Source organism: Anguilla rostrata, chromosome 2 (assembly GCF_018555375.3).
Source record: "Anguilla rostrata isolate EN2019 chromosome 2, ASM1855537v3, whole genome shotgun sequence".
Taxonomy (NCBI): Eukaryota; Metazoa; Chordata; class Actinopteri; order Anguilliformes; family Anguillidae; genus Anguilla; species Anguilla rostrata.
The window spans coordinates 18,692,428-18,720,271 of record NC_057934.1 but is presented as its reverse complement, the minus strand read 5'-3'; the positions used below and the strand labels follow the sequence as shown (position 1 = coordinate 18,720,271).

General features: G+C 43.4%; 1 protein-coding gene across 3 annotated transcripts; it reads left to right on the top strand.

Annotated features, from left to right (window-relative positions):
* Nucleotides 1-127: 127 nt before the first annotated feature.
* On the top strand, nt 128-27,427 carry ldb3b (LIM domain binding 3b). 3 transcript variants are annotated; one of them, XM_064321001.1, is made up of 10 exons: nt 128-230; nt 491-714; nt 10,305-10,456; nt 16,630-16,705; nt 21,088-21,110; nt 22,433-22,636; nt 23,786-23,815; nt 25,707-25,873; nt 26,552-26,588; nt 26,859-27,427. In XM_064321001.1, exons 2-10 carry the CDS (start codon nt 619-621, stop codon nt 26,953-26,955), a joined length of 882 nt encoding a protein of 293 aa, XP_064177071.1. In that variant the 5' UTR covers nt 128-230; nt 491-618; the 3' UTR covers nt 26,956-27,427. The 3 variants fall into 3 exon arrangements, with proteins under 3 accessions (XP_064177071.1, XP_064177072.1, XP_064177070.1); XM_064321000.1 differs by lacking the exon at nt 128-230 and having other exon boundaries at nt 285-714; XM_064321002.1 differs by lacking the exons at nt 128-230; nt 21,088-21,110; nt 22,433-22,636; nt 23,786-23,815 and adding an exon at nt 18,038-18,252 and having other exon boundaries at nt 280-714.
* The last annotated feature ends 417 nt before the right edge of the window (nt 27,428-27,844 follow it).

Sequence of the window (27,844 nt, the reverse complement as noted above, 5' to 3'; positions counted from 1 at the left end):
GCCAGGAGTGGGAGGTGCCTTGTTTGTGCGGGTGGGTGGGTGGGTGGGTGGGTGGGGGCCGACTAGAAATGTCTGGCTAAAGAAGAGGCTATATCAGCTGTGTGAATCATGGAGACCTGACATTCTGGGTGTCCCCTTACAGGCCATATAAGGACCCCCAGGGCCAGAGTGCTATTGCTTTCTGCAGAACCGGGCTATTCTTAGGCTGTCACTTCGGCCCGTCCGAGCAGGCAAGACCTCTATCTCTCCCTTTTTTCTTTTATTACAATTCTGCCAATCTCTCTCTCATTTTGCGGGGTTTGTGTACAAGCAGTAGTTGGTGTGGTTGCTGAGGGTGTTGTTGTTGCATGGGCAGGGAGTGAAAGGAATAGAGCGCTAGGGGTTTACACGGGGAACGTGTGAAATATCTCTTCATCCTTTCTGTTTTCAGTTCCTCTGTGCTATTCTCACCATTGGGATTTTTGTTTCATTTGTCGATCTTTCCTTCCAGTGGCTCCCTGGTGCTCGCTGGCCCCCCTCCCTGGTTTTTTTTCCCTGGACGACTGGGAGGAGAATTAGAAGAAAAGATATCTGTTTATAAATATACGTATATATTTTTTATTTTTTATTTTTTTGAAAATGAGCAACTACACTGTAACCCTCAAAGGACCTGCACCATGGGGCTTCAGACTGCAAGGAGGCAAGGACTTCAACATGCCCCTCACCATCTCCCGGGTAAGAACAAACCACACCCAACCGCAACTCCGCCACTGACCTCTACACTAGCACACTGCTTCTCTACTCGCATTCTGGTTATTTGCTGATGGACATCAAGTCCTCATTTATGTAGATTAAGTCATCAGTGAGCATGCTTTTTATTTGTGCTCAAAATTATCCGTGGAACTGGGTTAGCTCGTCACACATATAAGGAGTTTGTGGGTCTAGCTATGAGAACAGCAAAGGGATCATTTTGTGCATCATTCATCGTAGAATGTCCTGTCCCTCTCATTTTTGTTATTGCGATTCAAGTGGTTAGAATATCTGTAATGTAAATTCTTCTTCCAGTGCCACCCCTCCCCCCTCTCCCACCCCCTGCAATGAAATAAACAGTGAAATTTGAAGATGCATTCACAGAATGTATGGCTATGTATAGCGCCAAATGCAAGAACTCTGTGAAAAACAATATTTGTAAGAGGATATGCGATTGAGATGAAGCTAGGCATTTTTACATTTGCATTTTCTATTTCCCTCCATAAATCAGTAGCCTCTTTCTCTGGCTATTTGTTCTTGTATTGAACTCGGTGGGATGCTTCTGCTTGCCTAGTTTGAAATTCTGTTTTTAAATGACTAAACTTTATGCGACCTTGTCTTGTTGTGTCTCACTCCACTTTATTTTTAATCTGTGCGAGGTTAAATGTTAATTGTAAAGTAAAAGCTGAGCTTCTTTTGACTGCTGAGGTGGAAATACACTTTAACACATCTTTGAGCCTTTAAAGTCTGAATGCAAGTTGCCTGACCATACTGTAAGTGTGGGGCGTATCCACAAAACCAAGTCTGCCATCAAACAACATGGGGTTTATTCATCTGGTAGTAGTAGAGGCTAGTTATTTGAATGTTTTCAAGAATGTGTGATTATCACAAGGAGGAAATTATCAATATAAATGAGGAACGGTATGCAGTTGGCACCCAAAGTTGTGGAACCGATTCAGGTTCCTGTGTCTCAGATGGAAATTCATTTCAGTCCTAGGGGGCATTTATATGCAGGGAGTTATTTGCAGCCCTCATCAGGATACATTTGCAATGGCATTTAACATGATTTACAAACAAATTGAGGACTGAAAAAAACACACATATACATGTAAACTCTGGAGCTCGATCATGCCCCACAACAGACGAACAGAACAGCATTACAGTCCTTTGATTTCCATGTAATTATGGCATGACAGGAACAATGTACGCTAGGCTACCTTTTTCCGCTCACTGAGATAGTATCAATGGTGCATGATCTCATACCTTCTGTGCTGTCAGGGTGATATCAGTGGAACATTGTTTGACTTTCTCCGTCTGGCAGCTTTTCAGAACTTGATTGAAGGCCAAAATTGGCTGTAAAAGTTAGTGCTGGTTTGACTGAGATCCAAGAGCATGTAATCTTTCCATTTCCATTAATAGAGCCTCTGAATACAAAAAGCAAGCACAGGTCTGGATTTCAACTTTATGGACTCAATCACAATTTGTCTTTTACCTTGCTGCAACTCAATGCTCGTTGCTAAGTTTTAACTCAGCAAACACTAAAATTAATATTTAAAGGGTTTTTAAATTGTGCATTGAAAAAGTGCATCTCATTAATTGTGAGATGGTGTTTAAAGGGCTATTGCTGAATTAATTGCTAAAAGGATACAATGGAATCCTGCAGTCTTCTGATTACTAGCCCCATTAGGTTACCGCTACTTATAATCAGACATCAGTCTTTTTTAATTGGTGGTACAATGAAGAGTTTGGACATTTCAGATTGTACTTAAATGAGTGCCAGTCATGTTAGGGATGTGTGCAGAGGTATGGCCAGGGTGAGGCATGGGAAATGAACCAAAGCAGAGGATGCTTATGTCATATGTAGGGCCACCAGTTTATTCCCACCATGTGACCCCCAGGGATTTAAACTTGTATTTCAATAGTTATCCTCCAGGGGTCCCCACAGGCACTCCAACGTCACAACAAAATGATCAATCGTACAATTGAGTTCCTAATTGAAAAATAATTAGTTGATCTAGTATGGGGAGAATCAGGATAAAAAGCGAACATGGATGGAAGTTCAAATGCTACAAAAACCATGTAGCTGGTCCTTACTCCTGGTCCTGGAGAGCCACATGGTCTGCTGACTTTGCTGTTACTCAGCACTCAGCAATTGATCAGTTAAAGCAGTTGACTACGGAGTTATCTCAGGTCAGTGGTTTCTTTGGTCCGAATCGCTGATCTTAAGAAGAAAAAAAAAAGAACCAGCAGATCTGCAGATTTCCAGGACCAGGATTGAGCTTTGCTGCAGAAAAATGAACCAGTATAAATGTGTCCAATCTTATCAGAAAAGGGCTGGTGTGGGTGCAGGTTTTGTGCAGGTACCATGCTAGAAAACAAGGGGAGACAAACTGGTGGCCCTAGTCCACACCTGGGTCAAATACGTATTTGATTTGTATTCAAATACTTTTCTACGCTTTCCTGATCTTGTCTGGTGTATTGGAACCAATGAAATACTCTCAAAAAGTGCAAATCCCGCCTTCAGGTCATACTGGCAGGCTCAAATATGTATTTGACCCAGGTCTGCCCTAGTCATATGTATTCAGACTTCCTCTCTCTTCCTTCATCCCAAAGTGGTTTCTCTTCTGCACATGCATGCATGTCGCCATATCAGCTGTTTTGCTGTGATTTTTCGCTACCAAGAAGACATGTTCACACTGAATTAAAAAATGAAAAAATATTGTAGTTCTAATACTACTGTGAGGACCTTTTTTGTGTAAAGGTCCTCACAAAAAGATTGAGAAGACCAGCATATTCTACCTGGGCAAAACATTCAGCAGATCAGCGCTGGTTGATGAGGAAAAATGGAAATGGTTTCCCATTTACCTTTAGTTAGTCTCTATTTGCAGTGTGCCTTGTGCTGTGGAGAAAATAAACTGTTTGTGGAAACACCATTTTGCATTCACTTAAGAACAAGATGACAATTTATTTATTCATTAAATCCATTTAAACTAACACCTAGTTGCTTTTCCTCCTGTGGGAGGTTATTTCAATAAATATGCATAGTATGAACGCCTCAGCCATGCAACAATTTGAAGTTGATTAGTTGAAAGTAGAAAGAAAAAAAACCAATTCATTTTAGGGGTGCACCATGAGCAGCTAATTCTACAATCACATTTTCATTGTTCTGTGATGCATGCATAAGTTACTGAATTTAAAGCATTTTATCGTAATTACTGTGCGTGATTGAAACTCACTAGATTGAGTTCTGATTTAAGAGAAACTGAATACATATTTAAATACATATTTTTACATTTCTCTGTAATTTACATCTGATTAAAATGTGGTTTGATTTTGTAGGGCCCATTGCTTTTGTTTATTATTGGCATTGTACAATTTAAACTTCAGGTTATTTGTAATAAAATAATTTTGCTGATTTATATTAGATACATTACTATACTGTAACTTACTGTAACATTCTCACAATGCTGCAGTAAGAGTTCACATTATGACATCAAAGATGTTTCTCTGAGGTCATGTTGCAAACATTTTGGTGATGACACCCGTTAATTGGCATGTTTCAGGGATGACGTATGTTGATAGACATGTTCATTTTTAATGAAGCGGCTTGTCCATGGAACACCTTCCTGTGTATCGTTCTCGTGCTTTAAATCAGACCATCAATCCTGGTTTGCATGACAAAACATGTAATACTAGAAAAAAAGATGGGACACCGAAGGCCAACCTTAAACTTTAATCCTGGCAACTGTAGTGAGTAGCAAATTTCACTTGGCAGGCAGGCTGGAATGAATAAAGTTCCAGCGTCTTCTAAAATGAAATTTTATGTGGCATTGCTAAAAATAAATAGAAAATCATCTCAGAATCAGTTTCTTCTCACAGCAGCATCAGCAGTTTGTTCATCTGATTTATAACGGCGCTAGCTGGGTGTTCATTACCTTGGGTGGACGGGGAGAGCGTCTAAAGTCAAAAATTTAAAATAGAGATACAACTCAGAGCAGAGAAATTAAATCGCATTTCATCTGGTCAGCTTTGCAGTCGGACGGCTCGTGATAAGTTTGTCAAACAGATGGTTTTGCTGCTTGAAGTTATTCACACTATGGAATGGCAGGAAGCAGACTTTGAGCTGGATGAAATTTCTCCTTGTTTTATGGACTCATGTTGGTTCAAGAGAGAAATTACATATAGATTTTGTTCACCTCCTAAAGATTAAAATTTTTTTAATAAAATGGAAAAGGGAGGTGCAAGTGTGGATTTCATAAGGTGCTGGGTAAGTGTTATAGACCCTGCATCAGAGGCAAGCCACCCTCACCCTAATGCTTTACTATGACATTTACAAGTTATGTGTCTTCATTTGTAGCTTGCCAGCAGAGGGCCATTCTGATTCTCTGCTATGTAACCACAGAAGAACAGAGGTTTGAGTAATCATGGTGTAATTAGCTGAACCGGGCATTTTAGTAGTGGGGAAGAGCAAAGATCAGGCACATCTGCAAAAGAGATTTGACATGGCGTTTAAAAAAAAAGGAAGTTTTCCTGAAGGGCGTGTTTCCCCCGTGGGGATCAGAACCTTTATGTCAGTGTTGATGGGGAACCCTCATAAATAACTGAAACAAAATACAGGCTATTTTTGTGCATCTTCAGTTTGCGTCAGGTTTTGCAGTCATATTAACCACTTGTTGGGCTAATAGTTTGCTAACATTTTCAGTACAATGTAAGCTTGTAGTCCTGCCACTTGAAAACAGGCTTAACTATGTGATAGGTCAGCAGACAGGCTTCTGCTTATCGTAGCATTATGTTAATGGTTTGTGGACATAGCATGTGAAGAAGCTTGTGGTCTTGGCAGCGTCATGCAGATACATGGGACTCTCACTTTGGATCTTGTTTTGCAGGGAGCTGAAGTAGCATAGTTCTTACTGGCAACAGTTGGGACACAGTTTCTTGGTTGTTTGGTGGAAAAAAACTAAGAAACTGAGAACCCTTCAAATAGATTATACCAATGGCTTTGAAGGGGAGAGAGAGAGAGAGAGAGAGAGAGAGGGTTATTTTTTTCTGGATGATGCAGATGAAATTTCAGGGTCCGGTGTCATGCCAATGGACAATAAACTATCTCCCAGTGTACAATAAAATATCCCATGATCCAAAAAATACAATTTATTGCCAGTGTTGTCCATGAAAGTCTCTCCCAAACTAAAGCAGGCTGTGCCTTTAAAAAGTGACTGATTAAGGGACCAAGAAATTCCTGAGCTGATTACAAATCATCCTCAGCTGTGCATGCCTGTAAGTGAAGCTGCTGCTGTCTGTGGTCCTGACGGGCTCCCAGGCTTTAGGGAACAGCAGAAGCTCTGCCAGTGGCCAATGAGGAGGGGCAGCCCTCTTTGCTCCTCCTCCCAACCACCCTAGCATTGCAAAGCAGCCAATTTTTATTGACTTCTGCGTAGTAGGGTATTATTTATTTTAATTTTTTACTGTAACATAAATGCATTGTCACGCTGCATAGTTCCTCCATTCAGATGCTTATATGAGCCTTTTTCTAAGCCATCTGGATTTTAGAACCATATTTAAAAACATACGCAAAAGACTCAAAATCTAAAATCTCGACAATAAGTACATTGACAACAATAGAGTGCTTATGTGAAATGTTAGTTATCAAAATGAGATTATAGACACAGTTTATTTTATCTGAAAGAAATTTAACCCAGTAAAATACATTTATGAACATTATTCATTCTCAGACATAAAATGGAGGCATCATTTTAAGACTCACCAAAGTATGCAGCGCTAACTAGAGGCTGCAGTTTACTGTATGTCTGTTACTCCACGGCAAAATGATATTACAAAAATGAATCAGACTTTACTAGGGTGTTAATGACCACACCTCTGCAAGAATTAGCATGACACCTATTGGCGTGAAGCAGTGAAGTGACTGTGCTCTTCAGCGGTCATGTCAGGTGTAGGGGCAAACTGGGTAACCGTGGTAACACAACCCCCCACTCTTTCCTTCTATCATATGCATGCCCATGCACTGCACGCAAATTCAAAAGGGTGGCCGATCATCATGATCATTCCAAGTATCACCAGTAAATATTCTAGCTGACCTTCCATTGAGAGTTCAGTGGTAAGTCCGCTGATGGCTTCAAGCGAAATGTCAACAAGACCAAACTACACACAGGCAACGTGCCAGTCGAGGCTTGAGGTTTGATTGTGACAGGACGTATCCAGGCTGATTTGAAAGTATGTTTTTTGATGAAGGTTGTTGCTAAGCAGTGCATCTGTGGTAGAACTTTAACAGAAATGGGAAGGCTTGTGAAGCTGGAAAAAATTTCTCACAATAGAATCCAGCATTGTCCCTGATGGACAATGTTGAAGTGAGAGAGGGGTCTCCAGCTGGACTGGGAGGGGTTAGCATACAGCCCCAGCGCCATCCTGCAAAAGTAGCTACAGTGAGATAGCACATGTCATTAATGTTAGCCCTGTTAGCCCCTACAAGCGCCAACATTCCTCCTTACCCCCCTCCTCTCCAACCCCCCAGGCCTGGGGTATTAAAGGCAGCAGCCACACTGCTGACAGGCGGAGCTGTTTTTAGCAGGGAGCTGAAGGTCAGTGTACTTGTAGCAGATCGGGTGGATCATGGATCTGGCAGGGCGCTGGGTTTTTTTCACCCCGCCGTTCAGTCCAAACGCGGGGCACCAGCTCTGGTTCTGGCTCGGGCTCATTGCACTGCATTTAGCCGACGCTTTTATCCAGAGTGGCTTCCATGGTTTCCTTTTACACGCAATACATTTATACAGCAGGATGAAGCGATTCTGGTTAAGTACCGTGCTCAAGGGTACAATGGCAGTGCCCCTCCTGAGAATCGAACCGGTTCCCTAACCACTATGCCACACAGCACATCAAATCAATGCTCTCACCTGGTCTGGCACCTTTTTTTATTGGGCCAGTCCAGATGAATATTGATAGGGTGGTAGCAGCACAAGCCCTGAGGGAATATGTGGCCCTTCTTTAACGCAACCCACTGTTGCTAGTCCACACACACACACACACACACACACACTCGCACACACACACACACATTGATGATATTTAATGAATTGTAAAACAGACCTGGGACAAAGTCCTTTCAGACATGTTACCTGTTAGTCACTTGAGTTTGCCTGACCCAGTGGAATGAGACTAAATGCACAACCCTGCCCATCCAGCTCTCAGAGCAGGCTTCAATCGAGGCTCAATCAAGCGTTTGAAAGGATTTTAGACCGGCCTCAGTCATTTTCATGGCTGCTACATCAATTTAGGTATAAAATATGTACGTATGTAGCTTGGCACCATTCCCTCCTTCAGTTTCTTTTACAGAGCAGTACTCACTAGGAATTAATGAAACACATATTTGATACATTTGGAGTACACGTAGTAACAAAACATTTACCTGATCTCAATTCTTTTCTTGAAAATGATCAACTCTCAAGTCTTGCATTCCTGTGAAGATAATCTTGTTTATTCAAGGAGAATGCTTGATTGAACACTAAACAACCTTGGTGAGGTCATTAAAGAATTGTGTGTTGCCAACCTTTTAAGTGCAGATATCATGATAATGGGCAAGGTGCTTGCGTGACTTACACTGAAATCATATCATGTCTATAAATATTCATGGCTTTCAAACATTCAATAACCAAAGGGAACCAATTATTTGTATGAAAGAGCTGAAAACTTGATTTAAAAAAAACTCAAAATATTGTATAATAAGTCTTATGTCATGCTTTGAAGGGTTTACTGTGATTTAAAATGCACATTTTTAATGTGTTACAAATCTGTCAGGCCCAGTAAACCTGTCCGCACATGTAAATAGAATGAACATCTGAACAGGCATACTACAACTGAAGAATGCAATGGCAACATGTTTCCATTAAAAATTCTCTAGAGGAAGGAAATGTGAAAATCTCTATACTCTTAAGATATGGTGCTGAAACTTTAACCCTAGGGGGTGTAATCCATCACTATACTGTTACAGCATTCAGATAGCTTTTCATTGCGTGAATGCCAAGCCCATGAGATCCTTTAGGGTGGGGGTTAAAAAGATATGGTCTAGTAGCCAGTTGCAGCGCCCAAACTCACTGTGTGGTCTACGCAATTCCTTTCTTTTATTCTTAGTAAAGATGTCCTAGACTGTACACCAACACAGCACTGATACCTTGATGCAACACTGTTCCTCAACCATGTTTTGTTGATAGAGAACCTCTTGTGTTTGGACACACATTATCCGTGTGTGCCTCCTGTTCAGATTCCTTTCCGAATGCGTACGTGTCTTATCTTGCTCTGCTCTGCAGTTCACCACCAAAATTACCCCTCTGTCCCTCAGCATCCATAAACTGCAAAGGAAGAAAGTGATGGTTCCATCCATCCATTTTCTTGAACTGCTCATTGCTGGTCAGGGTCGTGGAGGGGGGCTGAAGTCTATAGCGGCATGCAATGGCTATCGCCAATGGTCGCCAATCCATTGCAGAAGAAAAGGTTCTTCTTCTGTTTATTTGCCATTGTCATAGGGAATACAACAACTGGCAACAACAAATATTAGGAAAAGGACTTGCATATGACTAGGCTCCCTCTTCTGTTTCCAGCAGGGTGGAAACCTGCAATCTTCTTCAAACTCAACATTTCATTCTGTTGCACCCTCAGATGAACTTAGATGAGGGCCACCAATCAGTATATCCGCCTAGCCACTGGGCATACCGGCGCAAACACCAGGTGGCTGAATTTGGCTAAACTTGTGATGAAAGTGGGGGGGTGGGGCAGTCAAAGATCATCCTGTAATTGCTTTGAATGGCTCCATGCCAAGATGAGTCATCAAGAAGAAGCATGTTCCACCAGTGATAACCTTTCAGATTTGCTGGGGAATTCCCTGAGCTCCAATTGCCAATTAGTGCTGATATTTATGAGACAGGCCAATAAAGGTGGATTTCACCTCGGTCTCCCAGGAGAACAGAGGAGCTCACCATGGACAGAGCGCAGACAGATGGATGTGCATCCCCCCCCTGATAGATATGGGACAGTACAGGTGGATTTTCCAGATTGGGGTGTGCCATGCCACTTCAACTTCAACAGATCTAGCTGTAAATAAGGATTGGGGGTGGGGGGGTTATGAGGAAAAAAAGCCTTTTTCATTGTGTTGAGTCAATCCCATTGCTTGTATTAATACTGTTCAAATGGTTTATCTCAGTTGAATTGCCACCACTCCAACCCAGCCTTGCCACTCTTGAATATGTGAAAAAAAAAACAGCTGACACCACTATAAAATATTTTGTTGAATGGTCTTTTGAAAACTGATCCCAAGGAATTTGTACTGCTGTTGTGATGATTTGTGTGATTCTTAAATGGTGCAGTGATTGATTGATTGATTGATTGATTGATCGATCGATCAATCAATCGGGTAAATGGATGGGGCTTTGTTTGGCCAGCTAATTGATTGACCTTTTATCTGGACACTTTCTTAAGGACCATATTTTTTCCAGCAGCAGAGGAACAGCAGTATTGGGAGAGCATTGGCAGCTTGTCGATATCCTGTAATATGAATGTCTGTCCGTCCACAGATCTCGCCTGGCAGCAAATCGGCGGTGGGCAATCTGAGCTCTGGTGACATCATCTCGGCCATTGACGGGATCAGCACAGAAGGCCTGACCCATCTGGAGGCTCAGAACAAAATCAAGGCGGCCACCCATAGCCTGACACTCAGCATGCAAAGGTGCCCAGCTCACGCACATACGCATGCTCGCATACGCGTACGCATACACATACACATGCCCACATGAGAATGACCAGCAGCACATTACAGTTAGTATTTTGTGTCACCCCTGTTCTGTTTTGTGTGTGTATGCGTGTGTGTGCGTGCATGTGAGTGTGTTTGTGTGTGTGTGCGTGCGTGTGTGTGTGAGTGTATGTGTGTGTGCGGCTGTGTGAGCATGACTCTTCCTCAAAAAATATTTAATGAAGGCTGACCAAAATGTCATGCTTTGCAACTAAAAATAACATTATTGTACATGAGCCAGTGTCTCACTCCAGTAAGACCCATTTGTTGTAAGAGGTCTATTAAAATCATGGTCTGTAGCCAACACAGCAATAGAATATGGAAAGCTGTTGAATTTAGTGCATTGGACAGCTCCCCTTAAAAGGAGTTTCACCAAGGTGCTGAATTGGTACTTAATTTATGGCGTTGTAAATTAGCTTATTCTGACTACCTGACACAAACCATCGAATTTGTACAACAAATAAAACCTGGCATCATCTAATTAGCCAAACGTCAATGCATGACTCCATAGTGTCAATGCCATGCACCCCAACTGCTTATTCTGGTTGAATACTTTTTTGGACAAGTTCTTCCAAATCACGCTTCATATTGTGTAACCACCAAGTCTCCGCTCAATTGGGTTTGCTTTTGTTTTGTGTCACCATTAACGACCTCTGCAAACGAATTGGGAGCGGTTGAGTGGCTTGCTTTGCGTTAGTGAATCGGTCGCTAATACGGAACAGGTAGGATTCGTAGCTGGTGTGTCGTAGGCAGCAGGAGTCGTGTTCGACGTCGTTTTCCGAGCGCGATGCTTGAAGAGCTCCCGCGGAGCGACTGGAGGCGGGCGCCGAAGCGCCTCGCTGGAGGACAGTCTGGCGGCTTCGTTTACGCGGATGAGTCACGCGCGTGACTCACATCGCCCATTCATCCCTCCCCTGAAGAATCCCTTTCTGTCATTAAAGTCTGGTTTCACATGACAAATGAAAACTATTTGAGGTGGCGATAATTGAAATGTGAAATGCTGCAATGCGGAAGGAATGTCAATGCGAGAGATCAAGAAAATGGAAAAGCTGCTTTTTCAAAAAGCTGATTATGAGAAATTATCTCTCACAGCATTTTCAATTAAAATAAATGCCTGCGACTTGTGAGACAAGCTGCCAGTGGGCTACATAGATTTCTAATTAATGCAAACCGCGCTCTGGGTCCAATTTAGTCTGGGTGCTTTTGGACTGAGTATGTGTTTTGGAGTAAGCCTAAAGGCAGATATGTTACCATACCCCGAGTAATTGCCCCACTCCACTGAGTCTCATTAATTAGTGCTTTCTCTTAACACCGATTCTTGGGATAAACGGAAGAGTGAGGTCACTTCATTTTCTTCTTATTTCCTTCCTTCCTGCATAAAAGACCAGTAGGGTCTCTGGATGGAGAGCTGGTGGAGATTTGTTTGACTTAATTAATCATAACAAGAGTAGGAGGGGCTGGCGCAGAATGTGGTGGACTAGGCGGTGGGGTTAGGATGTGCAGGTGACTGAATAATCATGCGGCACCCCTCTGTGTAGCAGAATTCGGAGACCTTAGCACGTGAACTTCGCCTACAGAATGTGACACCGACCCTGGAAAAGGCATGCAAGGAGTTTAGCAAGAAGAAAACTGGCTGCAAACTTAACCCTGATACGTTTGCGGATCCGCTTGCAGGCTTCTGACTGCGAGAGACCTTTCGGCTAGTTATTACTGTCGCGGAGCCTGAGCGCTCCCTCCTCCACTACAATAAGCAATGCGTTTTGGAAAATAAATGTTTTCCGGAGGTTCATTAGAGGTTCATCTATAGTGCGCGCGTTCTGGTTGAAATGACATCCTTTGCTCTGCCTTGTTAGTGTGAGCTCATAAATAATTTCAGCATTGCCCCCGTTTCCCTCCACCAAGGATAATGTTCTGCGGGGATGTTATTGATGATCTAAAGACTTGGGCTACCCTTAAACACTACCAATAAAGATTACGGTTAATCAAATCCCCGGACTTCTCCGACCAGCGGGAAGCCTTGTTTCTCTCACTTCTCCCCCCCCCCCTTTTCATTCCGGTAAATAAATGGCTTTGCTGGCTGTGGCAGCAACATTAATCAGATCAGCAATTTGTCATGCTCTGCCAGGCTCTCCACCAACCCCCCCCCCCACACCCCATCCCATCGCCCAGACTCCATGCCCACTGCCGCAGTAGAGTTCACTTACGCAGGAACACGAAGAACATGAAGAGAGCTTTATTTTGCCCACTTAAAAATACCTTTGTAGCAAAAAAAAATAAAAGAAAGAGCATCTTTACTGAAAGTTATAATTACATTCTTTTGATAACTGGACAAACTGAAATTCAGTTAATGAATCATCCATCATCCAAGCATTATGGTTCATTAAAATATAAAAACCTCCTTACAGGGCTACTGGGTCTCTCATCAAGTTAATGTTAATCAAAAGGTCTGGTGTGGGTGTAGGCTTTTGCTGTAGCTAGCTCTATAATTTCAAAACTCAGGCAAAAATTTTTCCCGTTTTTTTTTTTTTTTTGAACTAAAGGCATAGCAGCTGGTCTATGAATAGAGGTCTTGCACTTTCCAGTCTAATTTCAGGAGGTCTATGTTTTGCTCAGGTTGTTGAGGAGCAAGCGAAATTCAATGACACAAACTTTACATTTTTCCTTTTAGAGAATATACCGATGCAACCAGTTACTACGTTTTTGTTGTTGTTGGCTTTTGCAAAAAGAGGAGACTAGCAGTCGGGATGTAAAGACGAAGATGGGACAAAGGACACAGAAATCTTCCCTGCTGCGTGGTTTGAGAAAGAGCACCCATCGGAATTTTTGCCACAGCGCTGTGTCCATTTAACCCATACTCAGCCATCGCTTTTGAGCCTCTGAGGCACCTCTTTATGCACCATTGTCACCGTTGTTTACCTCCAGGATGTCACCCCGGTGTCATTAAGGTCAAACCTGAAAGAGGACCTCAAGTACACACCGGACCCGAAACCTGCAGTGATGTCATTTTATTTTTATCATTAGGGCGGTGTTAGTCCCAGTTTTGTTATCCTGTTATTCAGGGCCATGTGTCTAAAATGATTTATTCACACAAGGAACATATTTTAAACCTGTGGGCAACAGATGAAAGAACACAGATTGTTTTCTAAACCTTCATCAATTTTTGATTATTAATTAGTAAAAAGATTATTAAAAAAAGATTATTGAAAAGTATTTTTCAAGATGAAAAGGTTTCCTCTTGTATATAATTGTATGTACAACGTTGCATACAAATAAACACCAAAGAGCCACAGATTTTCCAAGCTTACTCAAGCAGGTACTGTAATCAGTGCAGTGTTGCCGAGGCAACAATAGCAACAGACCAGAGAGACGAGGCCATTCAGAAAATACGGCCTCTATGGTATTTCGGTAGCTTCGCACCAGAATCGAAGCCCTCGGTGCAGGTGGTACTGATTCCTCCAAATTAATAGCATTATGACATCCAAAATCAGACGACCACCCCAATGAAGTCCGGGGGAATGCACGCACATCCAAAATATTCCAACAGGTGCAGGATAAAAAAAATAGTTAGTAAGAAGAGAGAGTGTATCCGCACACCGTTTTTTATGCTCCCAAAGTGATTTAATGGTACAACGTTTCGACCTCAAAGGTCTCCTCGGGTACATCAACCGGAACATGACTGGGTGTACCATTAAATCACAAATGGGAGCAGGAAAAACAGTGTGCGGATACGCTCTCTCTTCTCACCACACCAACGAACTCTGTAAACAAGAGATAATGAGGCTGGGAATGGCCCTCAAATTTCCATCAATCGATCCAAATAGATTTTTTTTAATGTATGCTATTTTCAAAGATAAATTGTCACCAACCACTGAAAAATAGACCTAGCTTTTTATAGGGAATCAAATTGACTTCGGTGGTCTGGGGGAAAAGCCGCTGCTCGATTGTCCAGAAAATTAGAGGCAAAGAAAATAGACAGCCAGATAAAAATAGATGAAAACTTGCAACATCATTTCTGAATTCTGAATTGATTTTTTCTGTGAATAAAAAGTTAGCTCATCGCCAAATGTTCGCTTGCCAATCAGCGGTCGATTACTTAGTAAATAGCGTCGGCCTACTAGCATTACAGATGACTTAATATGGGCCGTAATAAGGACTGCATCATGGGATACGAGTATTGGGCTGTGCAGACAGTCCTATTTTAGGTTGTAGCCTTTCTTTGACTTATGTCCAGAGTCACAGTCTCCCAAGCTGTGTTGTGTGCAGGGGTTTGCAGAGCGTGTCTGCTCACTCCGATCAGTGGAGGGGAGCGGGGGGAAGTTCGCCTTGATGAAAGAGCCGCATTCTGACTCTTTCCTCTGCTGTCTCCTAGAGACAACCTCTGCGTTTTGGGGAATTATTGATGGATTTATCACTTCTCTAGAATTATCTTATAATTTGTTTCAACGGCACTGCTCACCCTTCCTTCCCAACCTCAAAATATCCAAAAAGCACAGTTTACTATCTGAAAATGTATATTATAAAATGTAACTGTTTAGATGAGTAAAACATAGTGTAATATCCTTTTGTGTAAGAGCTGCATTCAGCTAGATTTTTTTTTGGAAAGGCTATCTCACATCAGTTTTCTGTAATCATACATGCAATTCAGTTACAGGCATGAATAACCATGATTGGTTCAGAGAGTCACAAATTGAAAAAATTGAAGGTCACTTCAAACACAAAGAAGTATAATTCTGAAAAAACTACAAAGCCCATTCACAGTTATTATCTAAAGAAGTTTTGATTCATCACTAATATCTTGTGCCATGGCATTTACGTTAAACCCTCAAAAAATGACCCTTGATTACAGTATTCTGCAGCGACACAGAAAGTGCCATTCAGGAGCCCCCCCTGCTGGCATCTTTTGTCATGATCATCATCAAATCCATAAGCGTAAAATAACAAGTGCCAACTGGCATTGACTATGGCTTCCAAAAACTCTGTCCTGCCCCTCCCCATCCCTGATAATACACTACTCTTTATTTCAACCTAACCTGCAATTTCCAAAGTGTGAGTCTAGACTGAATGATGAATTCATTTTCATAATGTTCAGCGGCAATATCTTTCAAAGGGGAGATTACACCGAGTGTAATTTGATGGTTTAATTGATAGATAGAATGGCACTGGTGTTGACAGCACAGAGCAATGGAGTGATTGGAGCTGAATGGCAGCCTGTGAAAGGTCAGAGAGAGAGAGAGAGAGAGAGAGTAAACCGCGAATGAGTCCAGCCTACGCGAGGTTATAGGTGGCGAGGGCACATAGAGGGCAAACTCAATGGGTGTTTTCAGCGGCCCTAACTGAGCAAGGTGAAGAAGCTGGGAAACCGGGTCACGCACGCAGGGAGCCCCCGTGGCCGAATCAGGGGAAGCCCCCGGACAACGCTCAGCACCTGACTCATTCACACAGCGGGAGTACGAAAGCCTTCTCGTAAAACGCGCCGCGCGGTGCCGTGTCAAATTTGAGTGGCCTCTGGGGGGCACTGCGGCTGGCACGTCGAGTCAGAGCGGGGTCGTTAGCCTCGCTGTTGATTGGGAGGTTTCAGCGATCCGCCGTTCTGCAAAGTTCATCAGTCCCCCGATTCAGTAGCCCTTACGGAAGCCAACCGCTAACATCTCCACCAAATTATAGAACATTATATCCTTTTAGCATGACACCCGTCTTGCCTGGTCAACTTACAAAAGTATATACATGCATCCCAATGGTAACAACAAAAAGATAACGCTCATGCAGCCATTTACAGAGCAAAAAGAGCTGACAGGACTATACTGCAAGTACGATTAGCTTTCATGACACGTAAACTCAAGTATCTTATTGCCAAATGTAGTCTTAAAAGAAGATTTGAACAAATGCTAGGGAGAAGTGATGGGAGAGTCTAGATACAATCTGAAGAGAGGTTACTTTCTCTCTCAAGAGCCTCGCCTAGTGTGTGTTTTGCTAAATAAAACCTTTTTTCTGACACCAGTGATTCTGGTTGTACGTTGAAAATGTGTTGTTTTGTGTCCACAGCTGTTGGCTGAAGTAATCAAGGCCATCGTCGGTGGCTTTTCATTGTTGTGTTTGCTTCTCTGCTTTAGGTCGAAGCGCCCGGCTCCTGTTCCCACGGCTACCCCAAGAATGGACTCCCCAATGCCGGTCATCGCCCATCAGAAGGTAAAAAAAAACATACCACACTATTCAGTGTCAGCAGCCAACACTGTGCTGCCCAATAAGAAAACAAGGTCGGAAACATCCAGAAAGATGGAGAAATGAAAAGGCAGAGATTGAGAGAATCTGTGTGTGTGCGTGTGTGTGTGTGTGTGTGTGTGGGTGTGTTTGGGTGCGCGTGTGGGTGCATGTGTGTCTTCCATCATACCTGCCAAAGGAAACTAGTGTGATACTGGCACTCATACACAATTGCATCTGTGTTATATCCCATTGAAATAAAAATCAGGATCACAGAGCAGACAAATGGCCAGATCATGACTTAACTAACAGCTAACGCAGGTGTCAGCTTAGTTCCCTCTAGTGGAATTGGAGTGCACATGCAACATCAGTGAATATCTGGAGTGTTACTCCCAATGGGACCACTACCTAAAATTAATTTCCCATCTGTCTAACATGACAGTCAATCAAGATGAATCACTCTGTGTTTCACTGGTTCTGCTCTCTCTCTCTCTCTCTCTCTCTCTCCAGCACAATGGATTTGAAATAAAATGAAGAAGGGGTTAAATTGCAGGCTGCCAACTTCAATTTGAGAGTATTTGCATCCATATCAGTTGACTCATGTAGAAATTACAGCCCTTTTTATGCAGGGATCGCCTGAATAATTGAACCTCATATTCATTGTTTTATTTGAAATCCAATGTGCTGGAATACAGAGTCACAGCATATGCATATACATACATAAGTGCTTCACCTTGCAGCAAGACAATGTCCCCAAAAGTACTGCTAAAGCTACTAAGGAGTTCTTTAGGGCAAAAAGTGGAATGATCTTGACTGGCCATGTCCATCACCCATCCTGAATTCATTTGTTTCACTTGCTGATGACAAGACTGAAGTCAAAATGCTGCAGAAACAAGCAGGAGCGAATGGTGGCTGCAGTACAGGCCTGACAGAGCATTATCAGGAAGCATACCCAGCGTCTGCTGATGTCTAAGGGTCGCAGACAAGTACTAAATATGATGACTTTATTTCATATGAAATTCATTAGTCCAATTACTTTTGCTCCCCGAAAATGTGGGGGGGGACTATGTAGAAGAAGGGCAGAAATTCCTGCATGAACCACCTGATAAATGCTCTCCAGTTAAAGCTGACAGGCCACACTTCAACCTCATATTCATTCCCTGTCCCAATACTTTTGCATTTTACTGTATATTTAGGTAACCCATTTTTTTCCCAAGGATAGCCCGGATGAAGAAACACCAGAACAAAGATTTCACATCAGCTTGGTCGGGAAACCTTCCTTCCCTCTACGGGGGCACTGACCCAGTTTCTGACTTGCAGGATGTTGAAGCTGGTGCCACCCCTCCATCAAAGAGCATGTTCAGCCCCGTCGCCCAGTCCTCTGCTTTACGGAGCCCTGTAGGAAAGCAGGCTTCTGGGCTAAGGCAGCAGTATAACTCCCCTATCGGCCTGTACTCTGCCGAAACGCTCGAGGAGATGGCTCTGGCTCAAGGGGTGCAAGGAGGAGGGGCTTCTGCCGAAGGGGGTCCTGTAGGGTACGTGGTGAGACGCGCGTTCAGGGTGCCTCGTAGCCCGCGCGGCTACGATAGGTGCCAGGGAAACGGGAGGGGGCGGAGCTTGGTCAGGATCAGCTGGAGTGGTGCAGTCGCGTCTTTAGCAGGAAGGCGATGAGAACGTCAGCACATTCGCTCTTTGACCTATATGCCCAAACTCATTGGTTCCCACTTCACAGTAATTTCATAATGGTGATTTAGTCACTTGGGAGCCATGGCCAGCTCTAGGAGTTTGCTGGTCCTAAATAAGAATGTTTGAGGACGAATTGATTGCGGACTGAGGGCGGGGGATCATCGGGGGAACCAGTCGTGGACCGGGAAACCACAGACACTGCAGAGACATAAATAACAATAAAGTACAATAAAAATGTGTGAGTGTTTATGCCAGTAGCCGGCTCTGGTACTAGGACAGAAATGCGCTTTAGGTGAGGTGCTGTGCTCTGGGTAATATTAACCAGCCCTTATAATTCCTCACTGCCACAGCCCCTTGGACATGTCAGCCATCCTATCGCTGTGTCCGATTTGGTGAAACCGATTCCTCTCGAGAAGGCGACATGAAAGGTCTCCCTGACAACATCTTGTTCGAAGGATACTATTTCACTGTCGCGTAGCATTCCATACCTTATTTTTGGGTTTTAGAAAAGCGCGTACTTCATTCAGTCAAAAATCAGGTTTCATCTTAATTTGGAACTCAAATTAAGAACTTTGCCATATAATGCTTAAACCGAGAATGCTGAATCGAGATCCAATTACCGCCCGTGAAAAGCCCGCTTGCAACGGGTCTAATTAGTCCCCCTACCTCCAGTCTGAAGGCAAGAGGCGCTGCGGTAACCGGAGCGACCTAAAATAAAGACAGGATTGCAGATTCTGTGGACTTGTAAGCTGTCCAGGTGACCTCATGCCTCGCTGCTAAGCAACAGCGAGGTTCCTCAATGCACAGCATGTCCTCAGCGCTGGGTGGTAGAGTTTCCCTCTGGCTGCGTCAAAACAGGAGCGCACCTGTTCCTCGCGCTCCTTTTTAGGGCTCCGCAATGTCAGGGCTCAAGTTCCTGTGTATCCTAAACCAACCCCTACCCACTCCCCTACCCACTCCCCTGCCCACACCCCCTGCGTATGCTCTCACCTCCCTAGATGCAGTACAGTAGTTCCCCCTTTCTCTCCTCTTGTACAGTACACTGTGTTATTTTTATTGGCTAAAGGTAGAGTCTCGCTGCGTGTGACAACACCATGTAGTTTTAAGCAGAGGTTTCAATCACAGATCCCAGGGGGCATTCTTTGCTGCTGTATACTTGTAGAGCATTTCCTCAGCATATACATTTTAGTAATGCCTAAAATGCTCTATATAAATAAAACTATAGCACTATCCAGTTACCAAGGGTGGTTTACAGTGTACAGGATCAGGCCAAGTCAACCAAATTGCCAACAATCCAGTGTGCAAAAAGCAGCACAGTAAGTAAGAATACAGAACAGGGAAAGTTTGATCAGAGATTTGCTGGTGGATGTGTTGTGTTCAGAGCTTAGGAACCGACAAATGGAAGGCTCGATCCCCAGAGGAATGTTTTTCAGATTCTGAAATAAGCTTTTGGCCTGGATTCCTTGGAATGGAGAAGGTCACTGAAGTGGAGCCAGAGCATTTAATGGTTTCATAGCCAGGATCAAGATTTTAAAGTGCGATGGGTAACTTTACAGGGAGCCTGTGTATTCAGTGTAGGGTTTGAGTTATGCACTGCCAAACCAGTGGAAAAAAGCCAGAATCTAGACATCTAGAGGGGTGGAAATCTTGGTTGAGAGATGTTTTGACATAAACAGACTAGATTAACCCCAATATAGCTCAGGTTTTACCAGGATATAGCCTGGCTATGTTCTAGTCGACTATAAAACTTTCACTTTTCAATCAAACATAGCTGGGTTTTTCCCTGAATGCCTAGACACGGTTTCACCAACTTTTCACCACAGAATGTTCTCTGGGAAGCTTCAATTTAGGTGAGAACCCTATCAGCAGAGTCCTGTGAATCATGGGGGGTTGACATTTTTTTTGCAGGGATTTGACATGATCGGCAGTCACAGAGCTTGGTGTTTCCCTGTCTCAGAGGTCCAGGCAAGGGAGCAAAGCTATGATGATGACCTGCTTCCACATTCCTGTCTTATTATAGAGGCAATGGGGAAGAACAGCACCTCCTCCATATACCCTCCCTGCATAAAGCTTTCTCTTTTCAGAAGATTACTTCCTTAATTGCTTCCATAATTTTGCCAAGGGACCTGCCCAAATACTTGTAGTCATGGTCAAAATTCCAATGTTTTTGTGTATGTGGTCTTGAACCATCACATGGATGACTGCATCAATGTGTGTAGTTTAGGGGCGACATAGCTCAGGAGGTAAGATCGATTGTCGGGCAGTTGGAAGGTTGCCGGTTCAAACCCCACCCTGGGTGTGTCGAAGTGTCTTTGAGCAAGACACCTAACCCCTAACTGCTCTGGCAAATGAGAGTCATCAATTGTAAAGTGCTTTGGATAAAAGCGCTATATAAATGCAGTCCATTTACCATTTACCAGTGTGTGAAGTTAACTGAAAGAGTTGCCCAATGATGGCTGTTGTGCTCTGTTATACATCAGACCTTAATCTACAGGCAATCTTCAGCATCACCACACTTCTTCCCCTCTTCTGTCTTCATGTTTCCTGAACTTTGTGAACAAAACTCCCACTCCATGAAGTGAACGTGACAATAAGATAAACTCTTTTTAATTTCTCTTTCTCTTTCTCTCTCTCTTTCTCTTTTTCTCTCTTTCTCTCTCCTTCTTTAAATGTTGCTGTTACAGATCATTGCCAACACTGCTGCCACGTTAGTATTATCTCCTGAGTTCTCTGTGCTTAGGACCGTGTGGCGTGGAGCATGGTGCTTGATCATGAACATGTGCTTTCAGATTCATTTTCAAACTCGTTCGGCTTGCTTTTTTGACAAAAAAATGCAATAAAACTCAGCCAGCCAGTGAACTGAGACCGCACTGCCTGCTGCATGCCCATGTGGAAAACCCATGTGACCATGTGACCTTTTCCACATAAGAGAGAGTGCACTTCTGGGAATGCTATTTCCTGAGACATCTTTGACGTCACTCTCCAATGACTTTGGTGTCATGCTTTTTATGTTCAGAAACATCAACAATTATTTGATTTTGAGGGCCATCTTTGATGTTATCCTCTGATATCCTTGATATCATTTTGAGGCCGATCCTTTGATTCCCTCCAATATCTTTGTTGCTGTGACACGCGCTGACATCTATGATGTTGTGTTTTTGCACGATGTCACTGCAAGAGCTACTGCTGTGTGTGGCATGTGACCACAGGAATGCCAAGAGTGGTGCATACGGTTTTCTCTGGTGATAGCGTGGAGATCGTGCTGTGCATGCTGTCGGCTGTGTGGTGGCATGATTGGCCAATGAACTGAAAGATTTTACTCTCGTGTGAGTCTAATTCCCTGTATGGCTTAGAGAGCCTTATTTCCTGTGCTACCCTCATAAGCATGTGTTACAGTTAGTTTGCCAAAGGCACAGTAGATGTGAGCTGCTTGTTTTTCTGCTCAAAGCTTTTTTTGGTTTGTGTGATTGTGTCCGTTGACGTTTTCAGTGTTTAATGCTATGTTAACTTATTTGACCATCCTAAGTGTGATGCCCTTTAAGATGTATGCCCCATATTTTGGATTTCATAATTTATTTTCCATTTAGGTGAGTGTGCTTTGTTACACTAAGAAACTAGGATGATTTGTACAATATGGAAGTGTAGCCAAGTTTGGTAGGAAGATACTGCTTATACTTAAAGTCAAGTCTTAAATTGTACTAAGGCTTAACCAGTGCCTACATCTTATTTCAAGACTTGTTATGTGCGCTGTCCTTTCCTGCTGTACCTTGCACCTGCACAGCCTAACTAACCTCTCACAATGTTCTCCTCTCTCATTCTATCCCTTCCTTTTCGTCTTATCTTCTGCTTTATCTTTTACTTTTTTATTCTTTTCTTTATCTTCATCTCCTGCTCATTTTTCTGTCTCCATCTCTATCTCTCACTTCTTCTCTTTTACTATCCTATCCCTTTGTCTTTCTCTCTCCCTCTACCTTCTCCTCTCTCTCGTATGCTCATCACTGCCACCTTGTGATCACCTCCTCTTCGCAGCACTGAGTATGTTCCCAACTTCAACGCCAGTGTGCTGAAGGACTCCGCCCTCTCCACTCACAAGCCAATTGAGGTTAAGGGCCCGGGTGGCAAGGCCACTATAATTCACGCCCAGTACAACACCCCTATTAGCATGTACTCCCAGGACGCCATCATGGACGCCATAGCTGGCCAGGCCCAGGCCAGAGGCAATGAAATGTCTGGGTAAGACACGCCCCTTTTCCCCCTTGGCCTGCATGAACTTCCTGTTCTCTGCCAATGACCAGCTCTTGGCTGGAACTGGGATTGGCTTCTCCCCTTCTTGGAGGAAAAAATGTTTGCATGCTATTGGTTTCTTAAAATTTCACAGATACAACCTGTTTATTTTACCTGTAATAGATATGCATATAACATTCAAGCTAAGGCTATTCCTAAGCAGGCATGATGTGTGATTTGTGAGGAGTGCCATCTGTTAAAATCTTCAGCAATTGTCCATAGGGCATGGCAGAGCTCTGAGATCCACTGAGAGGTGTAAGGGGAGGTATAGTGATTGGTTGGTTTTAGAGACCAAGACGGATGCGGCCTTCTCTTGACACTGACAGCCTACGAACACACAGGGGACACCTAGTACACTTGGTCACCTCATGTAGGGTCAATGATAAGCAACTATCTGTGTGATCATAACACAGAAGTACCCACTGACTCACTCACTCATTCACTCATTAAACCATTGTTGATTCTACACCAACCAGCCATGACATCATCCTGATTCACAAAATTGTGACTGGATTAAATAAATATATCTGTCATTATCTCATTAGCCCATTGCTTTCACTGGACCCATAGTTTAACTCACAGTTAAAGCTCCTTTCACAAATATATTTCCATTTGAAAATACACAGAAATAAATTAACACATGGACAACTTTAGAAAATGTGTAGCATGTTTTTTTTTTTTGTTGCTATTAATCCATGTTTCATTTTAGTAAGAACCAGGGACCTTACTTCCATTGAATTATGTATCTGCTGTCTACATGTTTTTGACTGTCTTTATGCCTGCAAAGACATACATGTCCGTATATCTGTGCAATATGTGTGCATGTATGTAAATTTGCATGAATGGTGTATATATCCATATGCGTATCCCATGTCTTAATCAGGAATGTCACTTGAACGGACATATTCCATTGACAAGCTCATGTCTACTTCTCCTTTTCTCCCCAAAACCCCCAACCCTTCTGCTACTCCTTCACCAAACCAACCAACATCCACACCACGCCCTCCATCTCACTTCTTCTCCCCTCTGCTCGTACCCCTTACCCCATCCACCCCCTCTGTGGTTTGGCCCCACCCATTCCCCGCCCTGGTCACTCAGTGAGGAAGGTCAAACTGGTTCTCCCCTGGCGTAAGTAGACTGACGGTCATCTCACACTGGTGTCGAGTCTTTCTCTGTCTCTATCTCTCTAACGCTGTCTTCCTATCTTCTTCCATTTTTAACTGTCTCTTTATCCTAACTGTAATCTTTCCCTTTTCGCTTCTCTCTCTATCTATCATTCCATCTCTTCCTCTCCATCTCTCCTCACTGTTCTTCTCAATCCTTCTGCTGACACATTCCATTCTCCCTCGTGGATGAGTAAAACAATCCCCGGCACAGTGATGCATACTAGCGCAGTGATGACATCATAATAGACGAGTGCTTTTACAGCGTTTACAGGGGTGAAGGGTCACTGCAATCAATACCAATAGTAGTATTGCACTCACACAGACATGCACATACATGCATACATACACAGTTCTATTGACACGTGGCTTTTAACAGAGGAACTCAACTGAAGAACAGAGCAGCCTAGCTGTCAGAAGAGTATCCAAGCTGTTATCCATGGTTTTTATTGTCATAAGAACCCACTGCTTTCATTCCATTCACATTCTGCTCAGCTGCGACTCCATTAATAACCTGCAAGGTCTGACACCTGCACAGGCTGCTCTCTTCAATGGCTTTAGGCCAGAATCTGGGCTTCAGGTCAGATTGTCAGTAGAGCACTTCCTTCAGATTGGATTCAAGGTGGAGCTCTGAGCATGACATTCATTCTATTGTTCAGGCACCTCGGTTTGTGGCAAGTTAGTTAGTCCGTTAGTCAAGGGTCCCCTTAAGTATCACATGGCAGATGATTTCAAACTCAATAGTCATGAACACTCATGCACATTTGATGGATTGTAGTCTCAAAAGAGAATATTTCCCAACAGCAAGTGCGCATATAAGTTACAACTTACTACTTAGTTGCCTGGATACCCAAGAAGAAGAAACAGATTTTAAAGTTTGGGCTGATGTGACACAAGGGTATTTACAATGGCCCACAGAGTTTGAGTTCACGCAGTTTTCATTGACTTCTACAGTCTGTGAACATTAGGAAACGCTGGAAGAAGTAGCGGCTGACATTCCAAAAGCAAGATTGTAGCACACAGTATTTAACTTAGTCATTAGGAACAGCCATTTCACGAAGACACAAAAAACTGTTTAACAGACTTCCGCAGCATTGCTTGGCATTGCAAATTTTATGATTAACTGAAGCATGAATGTTCTGAAAACGTCCCTATTTTGCCCTCCTGCTAAAGACATGCCTACACGGGGTGGAAAAAAACAAAAAAAATAAATACTGTTGCGTCAGACAGTGCAGAAAAACTGCTGACAAAGTGTTCTGTAAAGCAGTCGTTTTCATTCACAAGGAAAACCACACGACTGCAGGCTCGAGTGAGTGGGTTTAGTGACATTTACGCAGTGTTTCTTAGACACTATCAGGACTGTAGGATCATTCGAAAAAACCACAGCTTGCTCCTACTCACAGGCTCTTTTGAGTCATTAAGTTGCACTTCAAAGTGTGGTAGGCTGCACTGCACACAGGTTTGGGAAGACAGCAGGGAAGACTATCTGCAATACAGCTTCCTGGGTTGAAGCGGGGTGGGGGGTGGGGGCTGCTGGAGGGTTGTCAGGGTTTGCATGGGGCAACAGGTGCAGGGGGTCAGATTAAAAGTCAGTGATACTGTGATACTGCTGTGTGGTTCTCTGTGTGTTTGTAGTATGCTCCCTGTCCTGTCAAAGACTGTCTCGGAGTGGAGTGTGGGGTGGGTTTTTTCTCATAGGGGAAGATGGCAGGGTTAAAGTTCATGCACCTGACATTAACTCCGCTCTTTCTATGTTTGTAATATACTCCATGGTAAAGATTATTTCAGGGATCCATGGGGGCTAGTTTTGGGCTTAAAGGTCGCTCACCTAACGTTGGCTCTCGCTGTGGTTGCAGTACGCTTCCCGTTAAAGACCGTCTCGTGGACAGTGCCTCCCCAGTGTACCAGGCTGTGATCAAGAATCAGGAGAAGGACCCGGACCTGGCCGAATGGGCCCGCCGTGCCGCCAACCTGCAGTCAAAGTCCTTCCGCATGCTTGCCCACATTACAGGCACCGAGTACAGTGAGTCAAGCCTCCCTCCCTGCCTCTCTCCTTCTGCCTCTCTCCCTCTACCTCTCTCTCCCTCTGCCTCTCTCCCTCTACCTTTCTCCCTCTACCTCTCACTCTACCTTTCTCCCTCTGCCTCTCTCCCTCTACCTCTCTCTCCCTCTGCCTCTCTCCCTCTACCTTTCACCCTCTACCTCTCCCTGCCTCTCTCCTTCTGCTTCTCTCCCACTACCTCTCTCTCTCTCTCCCTCTACCTCTCTCTCTCTGCCTCTCTCTCCCTCTGCCTCTCTTCCACTACCTCTCTCTCTCTCTCTCTCTCCCTCTGCCTCTTTCCCTCTACCTCTCCCTCTACATCTCTCTCTACCGCTGAGAAATGAGACAGAAGACAGAAATGAAAAAGAAGATTTCCTGCCTAACTGAAATTCACCCTCCCTGTGTGACACTTTGTCCTATAATGCACCGCCTTGCAAGGACACCAGTCACAGTGATCTCAAGGCCTCGTTGCGGCTGCTGGAGACTTCGCAAGCAAGCTGCAGCAGCCGTGACTCCAAACATCTTCTCCTCTGTCTTAATGGCCTTTTATGTTTCCTTACCCATCCTGTTTTAAAAAACAATAAATGATGTGGGATGCAGAAACATGTACTCATTCTCTTTCTCCTTTTCATTCTCTTTCGCTCTCTCTCCCTCTCTTAGTGCAAGACCCAGATGAAGAGGCCCTGAGGAAATCAAGGTAGGCCATCTGCAGTGTCAGTGTCAGTGTTTGTGGCAGTGGGAGAGTGCTTGTTCCTAAAGTAATTACAACATTGTTACACATGGTATAGTTACTATAACAGTAACTGAATCAAATGCAAAATGTCACTGTTAAGGCTGTTAACTTAGTGAGACTGTTACTTGCAGTCTGTGGGCCCCACCGTTAATGAAGACCCCAGCCAAGGAGTCCACAATCCCTAACCCATCTCTTGCCCCTTGATTTTTTTCCCCCTCTTTCTTCACATCTTAGGGAAAAGTTTGAAACGGAACTCCGGGGCCCGCGATTCACCAAGTTGAGAAAGTGGCATCACGGCCTCTCGGCCCAGATCCTTAACGTGCAGGAGTGAGCCCGCGAAGGTGGCAGATGGACAGAGCAACCGCATTGAAGCAGACAAGTTGAGCAGAAGCGCAAGAAGAGGAGCAGAGAAGGGAAGACTTGAACAAATGCAACTGGAATGTGTGTTAGAGTGGTAGACTAGCTCAGAAGTAAACACGAAACGCTGCCCTGAAAGTGCTTGTTCTTCACTTTGTTTTGTGTTTTTTTTTTTTTTGTTCCTATATCCTTCCGCCACTGTAAGGACATATCCTTCAGCCAGTTAACACATGGCAATGATGTAGTGCTCTGCTCTTTCTCTTTTCTTTTTCTTTTTTCTCTTTTGGTTGTTCAGCTGATCCTAAAAGAAACATATTACTACTGTACAAAAAAGAATTATGAAAGAACTTATTGTATTTTCTCCCTTATTACGTTGTATTTTCTCCCGTATATTAAGACTTCATCAATGTGAATAAATACCACTTTAAATGAAGTGAGCCACACAAGAGCCTTGTCAGCTTTGTCTCTGGGGTGAAGTTGGAAATTTCTTTACTTGTTCACATTTTTTACTAATTCTACTTTAACTACACCTAGTGCTATTTTTCCTACTAAGATGAAGAACAAGAAGAAAGAATTGAATTCATATGCAGGACAGTATATATGCATATCTAAAGCTGTGTCATTCACTCTGTTCTCCACCATTCAATATCCGTATGCATATTAAATATTTTTTATGCTTATCCATTGACTTCTCTATTGGAATATTGGAAACCAAACAATAATAGGTGTACTGAATAACAATTTAGACTCCTGGCAAAATATATTCATGTCTAAAGCTGTCTCATTCCCTATGTTCTCCACCATCCAATATTCTTATGCATATTAAACTGTTTTTTATGCTTATCGATTGACTTATCTATCAG